Genomic DNA, 14,787 nt, shown 5'->3' on the forward strand with positions numbered 1-14,787 from the left:
GTGTACAACTTAATCTTTCACTTTTCTTTGCAGGTTATGTGTTATATCGTAATGTTATGTGATTATGTATGTAATGAGTAATAAAGTATCCAGTTTGTAGTGAACCAACATGTGCTGCGTGTTCTTGTATAAGAGGGTAGCCTATTCTTCTAGTCAGCTGCGGCTACATGAACAGATGTTAACCCTGATCAGGTAAGTGGTAACTGAATAAGGGGAAGAGGAGCCCCTCGAACCTGAGAACAGGCTATACTCAAACTGGCAATCCTTGTGTGATCTGATGAATAGTGAGCCCTTTTTGTATGTTATGGTGACCATAGGATGAACTGTCGTATGAGACTGCCATCTGGGTAGAGAGGTCTGGGTTCGTATGGGACCGCGAGGCCGCCACTTGTGATACTGTCGTATGGGCAGAAAGGTCTGGGTTCGTATGGGACCGCGAGGCCGCCACTTGTGATACTGTCGTATGGGCAGAGAGGTCTGGATTCGTAGGGGATCGCGAGGCCGCCGATTGTGCTGATACTGTCGTCTGGGCAGAGAGGTCTGGGTTCGTATGGGACCGCGAGGCCGCCACTTGTGATACTGTCGTATGGGCAGAGAGGTCTGGATTCGTAGGGGATCGCGAGGCCGCCGATTGTGCTGACACTGTCGTATGGGCAGAGAGGTCTGGGTTCGTATGGGACCGCGAGGCCGCCACTTGTGATACTGTCGTATGGGCAGAGAGGTCTGGATTCGTAGGGGATCGTGAGGCCGCCGATTGTGCTAATACTGTCGTATGGGCAGAGAGGTCTGGGTTCGTATGGGACCGCGAGGCCGCCACTTGCTAATACTGTCGTATGGGCAGAGAGGTCTGGGTTCGTATGGGACCGCGAGGCCGCCACTTGTGATACTGTCGTATGGGCAGAGAGGTCTGGATTCGTAGGGGATCGCGAGGCCGCCGATTGTGCTGATACTGTCGTATGGGCAGAGAGGTCTGGGTTCGTATGGGACCGCGAGGCCGCCACTTGTGATACTGTCGTATGGGCAGAAAGGTCTGGATCCGTATAGGATCGCGAGGCCGCCGATTGTGAGATCTTGGTATACATAGTAGGAATCCCCTGTCCTTAGGTGATAGATATATGTGGTTGTAGGATTGTAAATAGGTTCTAGGGAGGGGGGGGGTAACGTTCTGGCTGGGTTAGTGAGGCCCTGATGAGTGGGTTCTATCTGATCCGAAAACACAAGCAGAACAGTGCCTTGACATAGAGCCAGTGTGTGTGCTTCAGTGTCTTGACATAGAGCCAGTGTGTGTGTGCTTCAGTGCCTTGAAATAGAGCCAGTGTGTGTGTGCTTCAGTGCCTTGACATAGAGCCAGTGTGTGTGTGTGCTTCAGTGTCTTGACATAGAGCCAGTGTGTGTGTGCTTCAGTGCCTTGACATAGAGCCAGTGTGTGTGCTTCAGTGTCTTGACATAGAGCCAGTGTGTGTGTGTGCTTCAGTGTCTTGACATAGAGCCAGTGTGTGTGTGCTTCAGTGCCTTGACATAGAGACAGTGAGTGTGCTTCAGTGCCTTGACATAGAGCCAGTGTGTGTGCTTCAGTGTCTTGACATAGAGCCAGTGTGTGTGTGTGCTTCAGTGTCTTGACATAGAGCCACTGAGTGTGCTTCAGTGCCTTGACATAGAGACAGTGAGTGTGCTTCAGTGCCTTGACATAGAGACAGTGAGTGTGCTTCAGTGCCTTGACATAGAGCCAGTGAGTGTGCTTCAGTGCCTTGACATAGAGCCAGTGAGTGTGCTTCAGTGCCTTGAGATAGAGCCAGTGTGTGGCTGCTTCAGTGCCTTGACATAGAGCCAGTGAGTGTGCTTCAGTGCCTTGACATAGAGCCAGTGAGTGTGCTTCAGTGCCTTGACATAGAGCCAGTGTGTGTGTGTGCTTCAGTGCCTTGACATAGAGCCAGTGAGTGTGCTTCAGTGCCTTGACATAGAGACAGTGAGTGTGCTTCAGTGCCTTGACATAGAGCCAGTGAGTGTGCTTCAGTGCCTTGACATAGAGCCAGTGAGTGTGCTTCAGTGCCTTGACATAGAGCCAGTGAGTGTGCTTCAGTGCCTTGAGATAGAGCCAGTGTGTGGCTGCTTCAGTGCCTTGACATAGAGCCAGTGAGTGTGCTTCAGTGCCTTGACATAGAGCCAGTGAGTGTGCTTCAGTGCCTTGACAGTGAGTGTGCTTCAGTGCCTTGACATAGAGCCAGTGAGTGTGCTTCAGTGCCTTGACATAGAGCCAGTGAGTGTGCTTCAGTGCCTTGAGATAGAGCCAGTCTGTGGCTGCTTCAGTGCCTTGACATAGAGCCAGTGAGTGTGCTTCAGTGCCTTGACATAGAGCCAGTGTGTGTGTGCTTCAGTGCCTTGACATAGAGACAGTGAGTGTGCTTCAGTGCCTTGACATAGAGCCAGTGAGTGTGCTTCAGTGTCTTGACATAGAGCCAGTGTGTGTGTGCTTCAGTGCCTTGACATAGAGACAGTGAGTGTGCTTCAGTGCCTTGACATAGAGCCAGTGAGTGTGCTTCAGTGCCTTGACATAGAGCCAGTGAGTGTGCTTCAGTGCCTTGACATAGAGCCAGTGAGTGTGCTTCAGTGCCTTGACATAGAGCCAGTGAGTGTGCTTCAGTGCCTTGACATAGAGCCAGTGAGTGTGCTTCAGTGCCTTGACATAGAGCCAGTGAGTGTGCTTCAGTGCTTTGACATAGAGCCAGTGAGTGTGCTTCAGTGCCTTGACATAGAGCCAGTGAGTGTGCTTCAGTGCCTTGACATAGAGCCAGTGACATAGAGCCAGTGAGTGTGTGCTTCAGTGTCTTGACATAGAGCCAGTGTGTGTGCTTCAGTGCCTTGACATAGAGCCAGTGAGTGTGCTTCAGTGCCTTGACATAGAGCCAGTGAGTGTGCTTCAGTGCCTTGACATAGAGCCAGTGTGTGTGTGTGCTTCAGTGTCTTGACATAGAGCCAGTGTGTGTGTGCTTCAGTGCCTTGAGATAGAGCCAGTGTGTGGCTGCTTCAGTGCCTTGACATAGAGCCAGTGAGTGTGCTTCAGTGCCTTGACATAGAGCCAGTGAGTGTGCTTCAGTGCCTTGACATAGAGCCAGTGTGTGTGTGCTTCAGTGTCTTGACATAGAGCCAGTGAGTGTGCTTCAGTGCCTTGCCATGGAGCCAGTGAGTGTGCTTCAGTGCCTTGACAGTGAGTGTGCTTCAGTGCCTTGACATAGAGCCAGTGAGTGTGCTTCAGTGCCTTGACATAGAGCCAGTGAGTGTGCTTCAGTGCCTTGACATAGAGCCAGTGACATAGAGCCAGTGAGTGTGTGCTTCAGTGTCTTGACATAGAGCCATTGAGTGTGCTTCAGTGCCTTGACATAGAGCCAGTGAGTGTGCTTCAGTGCTTTGACATAGAGCCAGTGAGTGTGCTTCAGTGCCTTGACATAGAGCCAGTGAGTGTGCTTCAGTGCCTTGACATAGAGCCAGTGACATAGAGCCAGTGAGTGTGTGCTTCAGTGTCTTGACATAGAGCCAGTGTGTGTGCTTCAGTGCTTTGACATAGAGCCAGTGAGTGTGCTTCAGTGCTTTGACATAGAGCCAGTGAGTGTGCTTCAGTGCCTTGACATAGAGCCAGTGAGTGTGCTTCAGTGCCTTGACATAGAGCCAGTGACATAGAGCCAGTGAGTGTGTGCTTCAGTGTCTTGACATAGAGCCAGTGTGTGTGCTTCAGTGTCTTGACATAGAGCCAGTGTGTGTGCTTCAGTGTCTTGACATAGAGCCAGTGTGTGTGTGCTTCAGTGCCTTGACATAGAGCCAGTGAGTGTGCTTCAGTGCTTTGACATAGAGCCAGTGAGTGTGCTTCAGTGCCTTGACATAGAGCCAGTGACATAGAGCCAGTGAGTGTGTGCTTCAGTGTCTTGACATAGAGCCAGTGTGTGTGCTTCAGTGTCTTGACATAGAGCCAGTGTGTGTGTGCTTCAGTGTCTTGACATAGAGCCAGTGAGTGTGCTTCAGTGCTTTGACATAGAGCCAGTGAGTGTGCTTCAGTGCCTTGACATAGAGCCAGTGACATAGAGCCAGTGAGTGTGCTTTGGTGCCTTGACATAGAGGCAGCCTATATGTAAATGTGGGGTTACAGAAATCCTCTGATCCCATTTTAGGGAGGATAAAAGGCTGTCTCAGCCACGCCAGGACTTAATCTCAATACCTGAGGGTTACAAGCAGACCTCTGCAGCAGACACTCAACCCCCTGAGCAATTCCCAGTCTGCACTTGAGGACAATACTCACCCTGGGCAGCATGCTGGCTTTCTTCTCCACAGATAGTCTGTTATCTTGATTGTTCTCCAGAAGTTCTTCCAACGCATCGACCTAGAAATAAAAACCCAAATTGGTCACTAAATTACAGTTTCTATCCATGACTGCTGCTTCACAAAGCTCTAAATATTAGAGTTTATTGTTACCATCCCAATACTATTTATCACGGACACTTGGAGGATGAAGGGTTGAATGTGCTCTGTCATAATTAAACAAGCATTAGCATAGCCAATAGGTCTCGCCTTTGGGACCTTATCAGTGTTTAGCCATGCAACAGTTGCATAACTAAATACATATAAGGTCCCAAAAGTGAGACCTATTGGCTATGCCAAGCGGCCGTGCGGCCGCGAAAGTGTTCGCGATCGATCAAACATCAAAGCGGCCGTGCGAAAGTGAAAGTAATCGCGGTCAAGCGCGGCACGCGCGCCCGCGCACATCCACTGTAGCTCTAGGCTGGCCTGGTAGCACTTTTTGGAGCCCTCACAAAATGTCTCGCCAGACCAGCGCATGCGCTGGGTCAGGCGAGACCTAAAAAGGGACCTGAAAGTATGGTGTATCATTTCAGTAAAGACAAATATTGCCCCTTCCAATACAAAAAGATCTCTCACTCAGATCAGTTTTATTGATTTTGTATAGAAGTCCGAGCAATATCAAATATCTGTTTTGCATGATCAGGGCCACTAAAATTATCTGGCAGGGGAGGAACAAGTTATGTGGCAGATTTGACTAAATTGTGTGGCAAGGAAAAGCAAATTATGCGGAATAAAGCAGCACACTTCATTTTTTCGTCAATTTTTCATGTTGGCACTACCTGGGAGAAGGTTTCACATCATTAGTACTAATTCGACACCCTAATGCAGGAATAAGTCCCATAAAGGTGACCAGTCAACCTTTTCAAAGTGCAATCCCCTGGGGAGCGACACTTCTAATTTAGTAACCTTGAGCCAGTATCAATATTTAACCCTCACTCCAAACTAAGTGTATCCCTAATCCGTACACTTATTCGTGATCTCACCATAAGAAGTACCGCGCCACTGCAGATGCTCACAGTACGCCATCATTTGGCTCGTCTCACGCACAACATTACCAGATCCGTAATACAAACGAGAACTTGCGTCGTCTGGTTCAGTGGTGAACCAGGGAAGGGTCTGAGGCACTGAATTCGGGCACCGGCGTCTGTGAGTGCAACACAGACGACGCAAGTTCTCGGATTCGCTAGCCCGTTTGGCAGCACATATAGATAGGCAAGTGTAACCCAGTGGCAATATCCCCTGCAGCTCCCGTGTTCCCGGGGACCCACTTAGGCACTGTGCACGGCTGGCAGCTGAGAGCTCCTGACTGTGTCCGAAGCGTGGGAGACCCCACAACAGCCGGGCGCGTGCAGGTAAGAGCGGTGGGGCTAGATTTCAAAAGACGATGGCAAGGGAAAATTAATTATTTTTAAAATGTTCCCTCGAGGTCGAATCCCCCACCCACCCAGCCCCACCGCCCTACTCAGGGCCGGCGCAAGGCATGGGCAATGTGGGCAGCTGACCAAGGCCTCGCCCTCAGCCCACCAGCATGGGGCCCTGGTGTGTCCTTTTGTTTCCCTACAATTAGGGTCCATGGGAGGGTCCCCCTCCACCGCGCCTCGGGAGGCCCAGGGGAGGGAGACACTTCCACTTGTCCCAATTGCAAGGAGACCATTCAGAGACACTGTGGGACGCCCAATGTCCAGCATTTGAGCGCCCCCACAGTTTTAACTTTCAGCCCTCAAGCAATTCTCACACCTTCAGCCCATATGAGCTGTAAAAGAGGTGCTTGTAGGAGGCTGGGAGGAGAAGCTGCGGCCCAGGAGGAGTCTGCACAAAGCAGCTTCCTGAGCTGTGTCACTTATATCAATTAGAGGGGCCTCGAAATATTCCCTTTTGGCCCCGGATCCACATATCCTAGAACCGGCCCTGGCCCCACAGAACTTACCTGCATGGGCCGCGGCTGCCCCCAATTTACTTTGCAGAGTGCTCCCCCAAGTTTTGTTACGCCACTGGTTAAGCCTATTCTAATTCATTTAGGAACATACCCTGAGACAAGATGCCACTGGCCATTGTTTGACCGCTGTGAGCCTCTCCGCTGCGGCATCCGACAGCTTCGTGATTCAGTACCTTGAGACTCCGCCGTCACTGTAATTATAAAAAAACCTCTCTTCATCCAAAACAGGGCTTTTCAAGTGCCCCTGTGTGTTTTACTCTCCTAGACGGATCAAACCCAAGCGAATGAGTGACTCTTTAGTTCGCCCACTGGATACTAGCTGTTGGCGCACCGTGTCCAGATGATGATCTCAATTCTATGGAGATTGAAACGCCTCGACTATAGACATATTGACTCCCCTTTCATTATGTTAAAATAGCAAAAGGAGTCGCAACATCTTGTTATTTTTTGAGTTGATGCTTTTTTTTTACGTTTTCATTTAACACTGCACGTTCCTTTCACTCACCTGTGAGCGTTAGATCTTCGCATACATTAGCAATGTTGCTTCAATAATATGCAATGAATAAATTAATTTGTTTGGTGACCTGCTGCTATGCATAGCCTGGAAACTATGTACTGTTTGAGCTTCATGTTAACTAAGATGCTTTGACCCTCATTTCGATGTTGCCTCCAACTGACACCGTTTCAGTGAGGGAACCGCCCGACCATAGATGGGGGGTTCCGCACACCTGACTACAAAGCGACTGCGCATGGTTCGGTAGAAAACTCCCATTTCAAAAATGGAGCTTGAGCGCCGGGCGGAAACGGCGCCTGCCACATGGTGGAGGGATTTTCCCCCAGGACCCTAAGCAGAGAGCCAGGGGGAAGGGGGACCCACTAGGGGGCCCCAAAGGCCGACATGGAAAGGCTGTCCAAAACTGCCATCGTTACACCCGCGGCAGAGCCGAGATTGGCTTCTCCGTCATTGAAGAGGAGCGGAATCCCCTCACGGTTTTCCCTCTGACCGCTGTAATCAAAATACAGCGGTCTGAGGGAAAGCTCAGGATGTTGGGCGGAGACGGTTTGGCCGGCTGTATTGCACAGCCAGGGTGGAGAACATGCACAGGCTCCCACTGCCTGTCTCAGCGCCGAACCACGGCGCTCAGACCAATCACGACACTGCTTTCATGCTGATGACAGCAGCATCGTTATTGGCTTAGGGTAGTCTGCTTCCTACGTTGACTGAAGAGGACGGAGGAGAAGCGGCGGCCCGCCGGCAAGTGAAATTCTTTTTTTTTTTTAAATCCCCCCTCTTCCTTCCAACCCCCCTGCCCCGCCATCACAGCCCCATGGCAGCCTCTACTGTTTAGAAGAGTAATGGCTGCCCTAAGTGAATCACTGTTGTTTACTAAACTGTTAATTTCCCTAGGGTCTCTAAAATGGCGGGGTTCCCTTCTTCTGTAATATATGTGTGAAGGGTTGAGGCACATTAGCTCTGTTGTGAGAAGCTTTCAAAATGTATCAGCGCACACATTAAGAAGGCGCGGCGTCCACAATTCACCGTGCTGTGCTGAAGGGTGACGCCAGGGGCTGGGAAAGCACGAAACATAAAATACATTATTAAATAACAGAAACCCTTCAGAGTGCAGAACTCCCCGGGGCTCGTGAGCCGACTGACTCTGCAATGCACATCCCGGGCCAATCCCCGGGGCTTCCTGTGAGCTTAAAGGTGAATCCGTAAAGTGGTTCTAGATGGCAAGACTGCTGAGTGGGTTAATGCGCCTGCTGAAGGGAATTTTGTGTAAGCAGCAAGTCACTGGTCTGTCTGCACTTCGAACCCTGACGGGAACCGGCTCATCCTTTCAGCCCCTGCACCTCGAGGTAGAGAAAAGGAGCGCCGTTGAAAAGAGTGACGCGCCTGCAGTTTGCGTAAAAAGAGATTACGCGACTTGTGGTGTGTGCAGAATATTACAACACCCAGGCCTAGCCTTCCAAACCGGTGAATACATGTATAAAATGTGTAAATAAATATCTCCACTGTAGGACGCGTTTTGTAAGCCACTTAACACAATGTGAAAAATAGCCATTGTAAAATGAAGGGGAGCCCAGGTGGGATCAGACTTATGCGGGTGTCATAAGAAAGCGCTATTTTTTAATCCAAAGCTTTCTTCACTGGCAGGAAGCTTTTTTAGATCAGATCATATTATAGTGTATAATCCCATATCTATGACATCATATGATATAGGGTACGGCGGCATGGCGGGTTGGTGCTCCTGCTGATGACGGGTTCCGCTCAGCCTCTCATCCTCTGGGGTTGATAAAATAGGTGTCGGTGAGTAGGGTAGGTGCACTGATTGATAGCAGCACTTTGAGCCTTCAGTGAGTTCCTGTAGGATAACATTTACTACAAGCACTTACAATAAGGGCTATTGCTATCATTAACAGGGAGTCACCACCAAAATGGCTGCTGCCGACACCGCTGGTGCTGACACTAACAGTAGTACAGTCCACATTACTGTCACTACTATTAATGGCATAATTGGGGTACAAATCCTCCAGGTTCTACTGCGTGTCCTACAAGCATCTTTCACTTATGGGACTGCGGCTGCTAGGAGCCCCAACAATGGGGAGAGGGTGTGGCCTAACGGCTAGGGCGGACGATCTCAAATCTGGGGAACCGGGTTCGAGTCTCGGCAATGACGCTCAACATCCTGTGATTCTGGGCAAATCAATCTCCCCGTGCCTAACAAACATGAATGTGTCCGTCTGTAGCGCAACTGGTGCTCATGTAAAGCGCTCCGATACCTTCGGGTCGAGTTCGCGCTATAATAAAACTCTGGGGAAATACAACATTGCTAGTGTATTGGTGGTACTGACAGTACTGCTTGTGCTACAAACAGCACCCCTACTATGAGCTGCCGGCCTGCTAGCACCATCCCTATGCCTTGTATCACACATAACACTTCTCATAATATTACTCATGCTGGCAAAGTGACTCTAGGCGCTACTAATACTACAGTTACTAGTGGGGCTGCTACTACTGCAAGCACTGCTACTAGTGATAGTACGAACACTACTAACACGGTTAAACGACTCCTACTGCCCACCTAACGCTACTAGTAATAGGACTGCCTCTACTCACAATGCTAGTATTCCCAAAATCATGCTGACTACTACTGCTAGTAATAATCCAAATAATGTGTCTGCTAATACTACTAACGCTGCCAGTACTACTGAAAGTATTACTAGCTCGGCTAACACTAGGGAAATACGGAAGCTAATGCTCTACCTGTTGACCCTACTAACACCACTAGTAGTACCGCAGGCGTTGCTAATAGAAGTAGCAGTAATGACAATTAATGGAGTGACCATAGAACTAGTAGTGTTACTGACACTACTACGAATAGTTTTAGTATCACTGCTAATGCTACAGTTGATACTAAATCTACTGACACAACCAGGATTAACTCTGTCCCCAACACCCCTCATACTACAGAGGACAATAACTCTGCTGACCTTCAGAAGACATCTCAAGACCTGGCTCTTCGAGCAGTAGCGGTTCCCCCCTCCCTTCAGCGCCTTGAAACCCTCACGGGTAAGTTGTGCGCTATACAAATTCCCTGATTGATTGATTGATTGATAATTCGAATTTTTAGCACCCTTATTAATGCTACAAGTGCTGTTATTCGTGCTACTTATAATGTTAATAGTCACAGATCATAAACCTATTAATATGTGTAATATTGTTTCCAATCCGTCTCACTATCATTATACCAACCATGTTAAAATGATTATTAAATACTGCTGCTCCATATATATTAATAATACCGCCCTACTCATGACGCTACTAATAAAGTTCCCTAATCATAGAAGTAACAGGTCTATTGATGCTACTAGTGCCAAGACTCCCCAGGCAACGCTAGAATTACGAAGAAAATGCTTCTAACTTACCAGTTCTCAAATATTATATTAATATTATCAATATTTTATTACTATTGTTATTATGTGTGTTATTTCTTTTGTTGATAGGCTCCAGCTGACAAAAAAATCCGTTTTACAATTTGCCTTATTGGGTTAAATGTGCTCCTTTCAAAGTGAAGCTGGACTGCGCGTGCAGTCAGTGGGGAATGTACACTGAAGACCGCCCTGCTTCCAGGCGCTACAATAAAGCGCCGCTGCCTGGAAGGGAGGGTGGGAGTCTCGCGGCGGCAGCTGCTCTCAGCTGCCGGTGTGACAGCGGGTGTACAGGGGGCGGGTGGTCGGTGGAGGGCAGCGCCCAGCTTTTGGCGGGAGAGTTAGTGAGATCTCAAGCGAGGGCACTATACTTCCCTTCAGCGGGGCTCTCGGCAGCCTTACCCTATGGACATATGTACTGGGCCCAGGAACCTCCTACATGAGAATGGAGAGGGGCTTCGCGGCGCTTAAAAGTAGTCACTCGCGTATCACACCAGCAACGTCGCATCGAGGACGCATGGCGAGCCTCTGGTAGTCCCGGCGACACGTTGTGATCTTGGGCAATCCAGGCCGTTTATTTCAATGTGTAAACGTGCTGAGAGAGCTCTAAACCCCCCGAGGATACCAGCGGGCACGGGAAGTCAGTGCGCCCCTAAGCGCCTTGGGTCACACCACGCCCCGGTACTCTGTACCTTCAGCCGCTGCGATCTCTCATTGGGTACGCTGCCTTTGCCCTCCTAGCGCTACACGACCCGCAGTCACTACATTCCTGACAACCAGTCAAGGATTTGTAGTGCACTACTCACCCGTGAGGGTCTCGAGGCGCTGACAGTGCAGATGGAAATTAGTGAACGTACACTACGCGCCACGAGCGGCTCAGTTTCCTAATATCGGCCAGTAGGGAGTGCAGCTGCGCTGTTCACCAGCAGCAGCGACCAAGCTCCAGTCACAAGCGACAACATACATGAACAAGCCTCGCCAACTAACCACGATTGTACGTCACGGAGCACACGAGGGTGCAGCCGCACTGTTCGCCATCAACTGTACCAAACTTTCACTATTACACAATTCACGAGGGTGCAGTCTCACTACTACCCAGCTCACGAGGGTGCAGCCGCGCTGTTCGCCATCAACAGTACCAATTTTTCACTATTACACAATTCACGAGGGTGCCTTCTCACTAGTACCCAGCTCACGAGGGTGCAGCTGCGCTGCTCGCCACCAGCTGTACCGAAGTTTCACTATTACACAGTTCACGAGGGTGCAGTCTGACAGTATCCAACTCACGAGGGTGCAGCTGCGCTGTTCGCCACCAGCTGTAGCAACGTTTCACTATTACACAGTTCACGAGGGTGCCTTCTCAATAGTACCCAGCTCACGAGGGTGCAGCTGCGCTGTTCGCCACCAGCTGTACCGAAGTTTCACTATTACACAGTTCACGAGGGTGCAGTATAACAGTATCCAACTCACGAGGGTGCAGCTGCGCTGTTCGCCACCAGCTGTAGCAACGTTTCACTATTACACAGTTCACGAGGATGCAGTCTCACTACTACCCAGCTCACGAGGGTGCAGCTGCGATGTACGCCACCAGCTCTCCCATAATCTCACTATTACCCGGCACACGAGGGTGCAGTTGCACTGTTCGCCATCAACTGCCCCATAGTTTCATTATTACCCCGCACACAAGGGTGCAGCTTGGCTGTTCGCCATCAGCTGCCCCCACGCCTCACCACTATTACCCAGCTAACGAGGGTGCAGCTGAGCTGTTCACCATCAGCTGTCTCTTAGTTTCACTATCACCCAGCACAGGTGGGTGCCGCCGCGCGGTTCTGCACCAGGTACTCTCGAGTCTTCAGAATGGTTGCGTGCCCCCCCCTCATTCCCCCCCCCCCTCATTCCCCGGTACTCCGGACTCACCAGGGTCCTGGCAGGGTAGCCGTGCTGCGGGGTCTGGTCCTCTTGCGACGCCCCCTCCTCGGACCCCTGCGCCTGGCAGCCCAGGAGCACGAAGGAGAGGAGGAGCCCCAGCAGCAGGGTGCGGAGGAGCCCCGCGGAGGGGCCCCCCAGGAGGCTGGCTCTTCTGGGCTCCATCTCAGAGGCTGGAAGCGGCTGCGTGAGGCGAGAGGGGCCGTCTTCAAGCAGAGGGTCTAGCGAACCATTGCTCTCTCTCCATCCTTTTATACTTCATCTCCCACTGGCTCAACCCCTCCCCCACCCCACATAGGACCGACTCTTCTCCTCCCTCCCCCTCATGCGCAGGGGGACTGCTACTTGGAACATTGAGAATAAATAGTTAAAATATGCTACCCCCACACATACTCTCTAGACACCATACCGCGCTCAAAGACGTGGAAGCAGTTAGTCAGCAGCATAAAAGTATCAATGGTACTCATTTTATCAGTCTCACAAAGGATGAATGGCTGAGCTGACCACACTTTGATTTGAAACTCGTAATGCAAGTACCATTGAGCTGGTTAATACCTCTCTCTCTTTCTTTCTCTCTCTCTCTCTCTCTCATTCTCATTCTCTCTCTCTCTTTCTTTCTCTCTCCTTCTCTCTCTTTCTCTCTCTTTCTCTCTCTTTCTTTCTTTCTTTCTCTCTCTCTTTCCTTCTCTTCTCTTCTCTTCTCTCTCTCTTTCTTTCTCTCTTTCTCTCGCATTCTTTCTCTCTCTTCTCTCTCTTTCTCTCGCTCCGGGGGGGGGGGGGGGCACATTTTCAAATCCTCCCTGCGTCACAGATCCGTCACCACTCTTATTCATTCACACAAGCATTCATTGGTGGGGCCCATAACACCAACATTTACACTAACGCACCCGTATCTGCACACAGGGGGATGAGGTATCCGCTGGACATGTGGGGGGGTACCTTATTACCTATAGGGGAAGAAATATGTTACAAGATTTTACATATATACATCAACACCTATAGAATCCCAAGCTTAACATCAAGGCACTCCACCACTTGGTCGAATGGACCAATTAGTTGGACTGGTTGATGGTGATTTAGAACCAGCTAAAACACATTCAAGCTTTAGAATTCTTATTCGATGCTCTATTCAAAGAAAACCACAAACTCCTTCTTAGTTAATCAATGTTTAGTTTATCTAATTAATTGCTTTTAGTTGCATAATTTGGCATTTCAGTTAATCAAAGTTTCAATTTTAATTAATCAACACAATTTCATGACATTTATATCTACCTATTCTTGCTATTCGGGTTATTTTCTAAATCAATTGACTCTGCATAACGCCAGTTCTTTTGCTCAATCGTTTCAATCAGAAGCAGGCCAAGACTCAAAAAGTCCGGAAAAAGTTCTTTGCTCGGCGCGACACAGTCCCAATGATCTCCAAAGGACCATGTAATCGCGCATGCAAATCGATCACGGAACGCACTCTCCACCGGATATGATCTGCGACCCCCCTCTCTATTCTACTACCCTTTTTATAATAAAATTCTGGGTAACATGAAACATTTCTTAGACTACAGGAGCATCTGATTGGTCCATTTGCTGAAATTTGTAATTTGGTCCTGTTTTCCCATCGATTTGGGTTCTCAGATTTTTGCTGGGTCACTTCCTCGGTCTATGTCATACTCATGCAACATTGTTGATTTTTCCTCGTAGGTGACCATTGTCTGTCATGGTGGTTTTACTGACTGAAATCTGGCAGTCCTCCATGTACCTATCCTTGACCAGGAACACTGTGCTCTGAATTTGAGGATGCCTGGAGATCTTCGGAGCCATCCGAGTCTGCACAGTAGACATCGCGCTCACAAGACGGTGGCCACTTCCGAACTCCATTTTGTATGTCATGGCTTGGTAGGCCCGAATGCCAACTTAAGCAAAACAAACACAAAAGAATAATTAATATGCGAAAATGAAGATTCTAATGTTAAACCCACACTAATCCCTTTATATATTAGTATTTTCCTAGCTTATAGCGATATTTAAAGCAATACTACTCACCATTTGGTCCTTACAGGAACGTAAAACGTCCCAAAAGCAACATAAATCATGCAATTTCCTATTACCACATCTCCTATTGTTAATTTGCGTACCACATTTAGTCATAAAGTTATTCTGCCATGCAAATAGCAATGAGTCCCGCGTGTAATTTGTGTTTACTAAAATGCATATTGTTGATTAGTATAACACAGCACACAGTTAATTCAAATAAAAATATAACTTTATTACGTAATTAGTATTTTCATGCAAAATAGAGAAGGTATACAACATTTTGCTTTACCTGCTCCATCATTATGGTTAGGTTAAGATTTCACTTGTGCAAAACCAGTGAAATTCAGCAGTTATAGTTACCTGAGGTAACCATAACTTGCACCCCTGCAAAGCACTGCTCATGACCTCACATATTACATCTCTCCTAACATGGTCAGTGACATTACTGATGTCATCATCCAGTGACTGTAAGTTTTTGTAAACATTTCTGAGACTTAAAGATATATACTAAGCTACAGCATAAGTTGCATTACTATTCTTCTGTGCTAGTAATTAGTCATACTGAGTGGCTGTGCAACTTTATCAGTGTTTGAGTGGATATGTGAGTGGCTGTATGG

The 14,787-nt window shown here is 48.8% G+C and overlaps 1 protein-coding gene across 1 annotated transcript in view; it reads right to left on the reverse strand.

Annotated features, from left to right (window-relative positions):
• The window catches only part of LOC146772785 (cocaine- and amphetamine-regulated transcript protein-like), a 43,142-nt gene extending 30,762 nt beyond the window's left edge, over positions 1–12,380 (reverse strand). Inside the window, exons 1-2 of the mRNA XM_085637680.1 lie at positions 12,134–12,380; positions 4,289–4,369 (exon numbers count right to left, since the gene is read on the reverse strand). Of these exons, the coding sequence (XP_085493806.1) occupies positions 4,289–4,369; positions 12,134–12,307 (255 nt within the window). The 5' untranslated portion in view covers positions 12,308–12,380. The remainder of the gene's footprint in view (positions 1–4,288; positions 4,370–12,133) is intronic.
• Between the last annotated feature and the right edge of the window lie 2,407 nt (positions 12,381–14,787).

Source organism: Triturus cristatus, chromosome 12 (assembly GCF_964204655.1).
Source record: "Triturus cristatus chromosome 12, aTriCri1.1, whole genome shotgun sequence".
NCBI classification, from domain to species: Eukaryota; Metazoa; Chordata; class Amphibia; order Caudata; family Salamandridae; genus Triturus; species Triturus cristatus.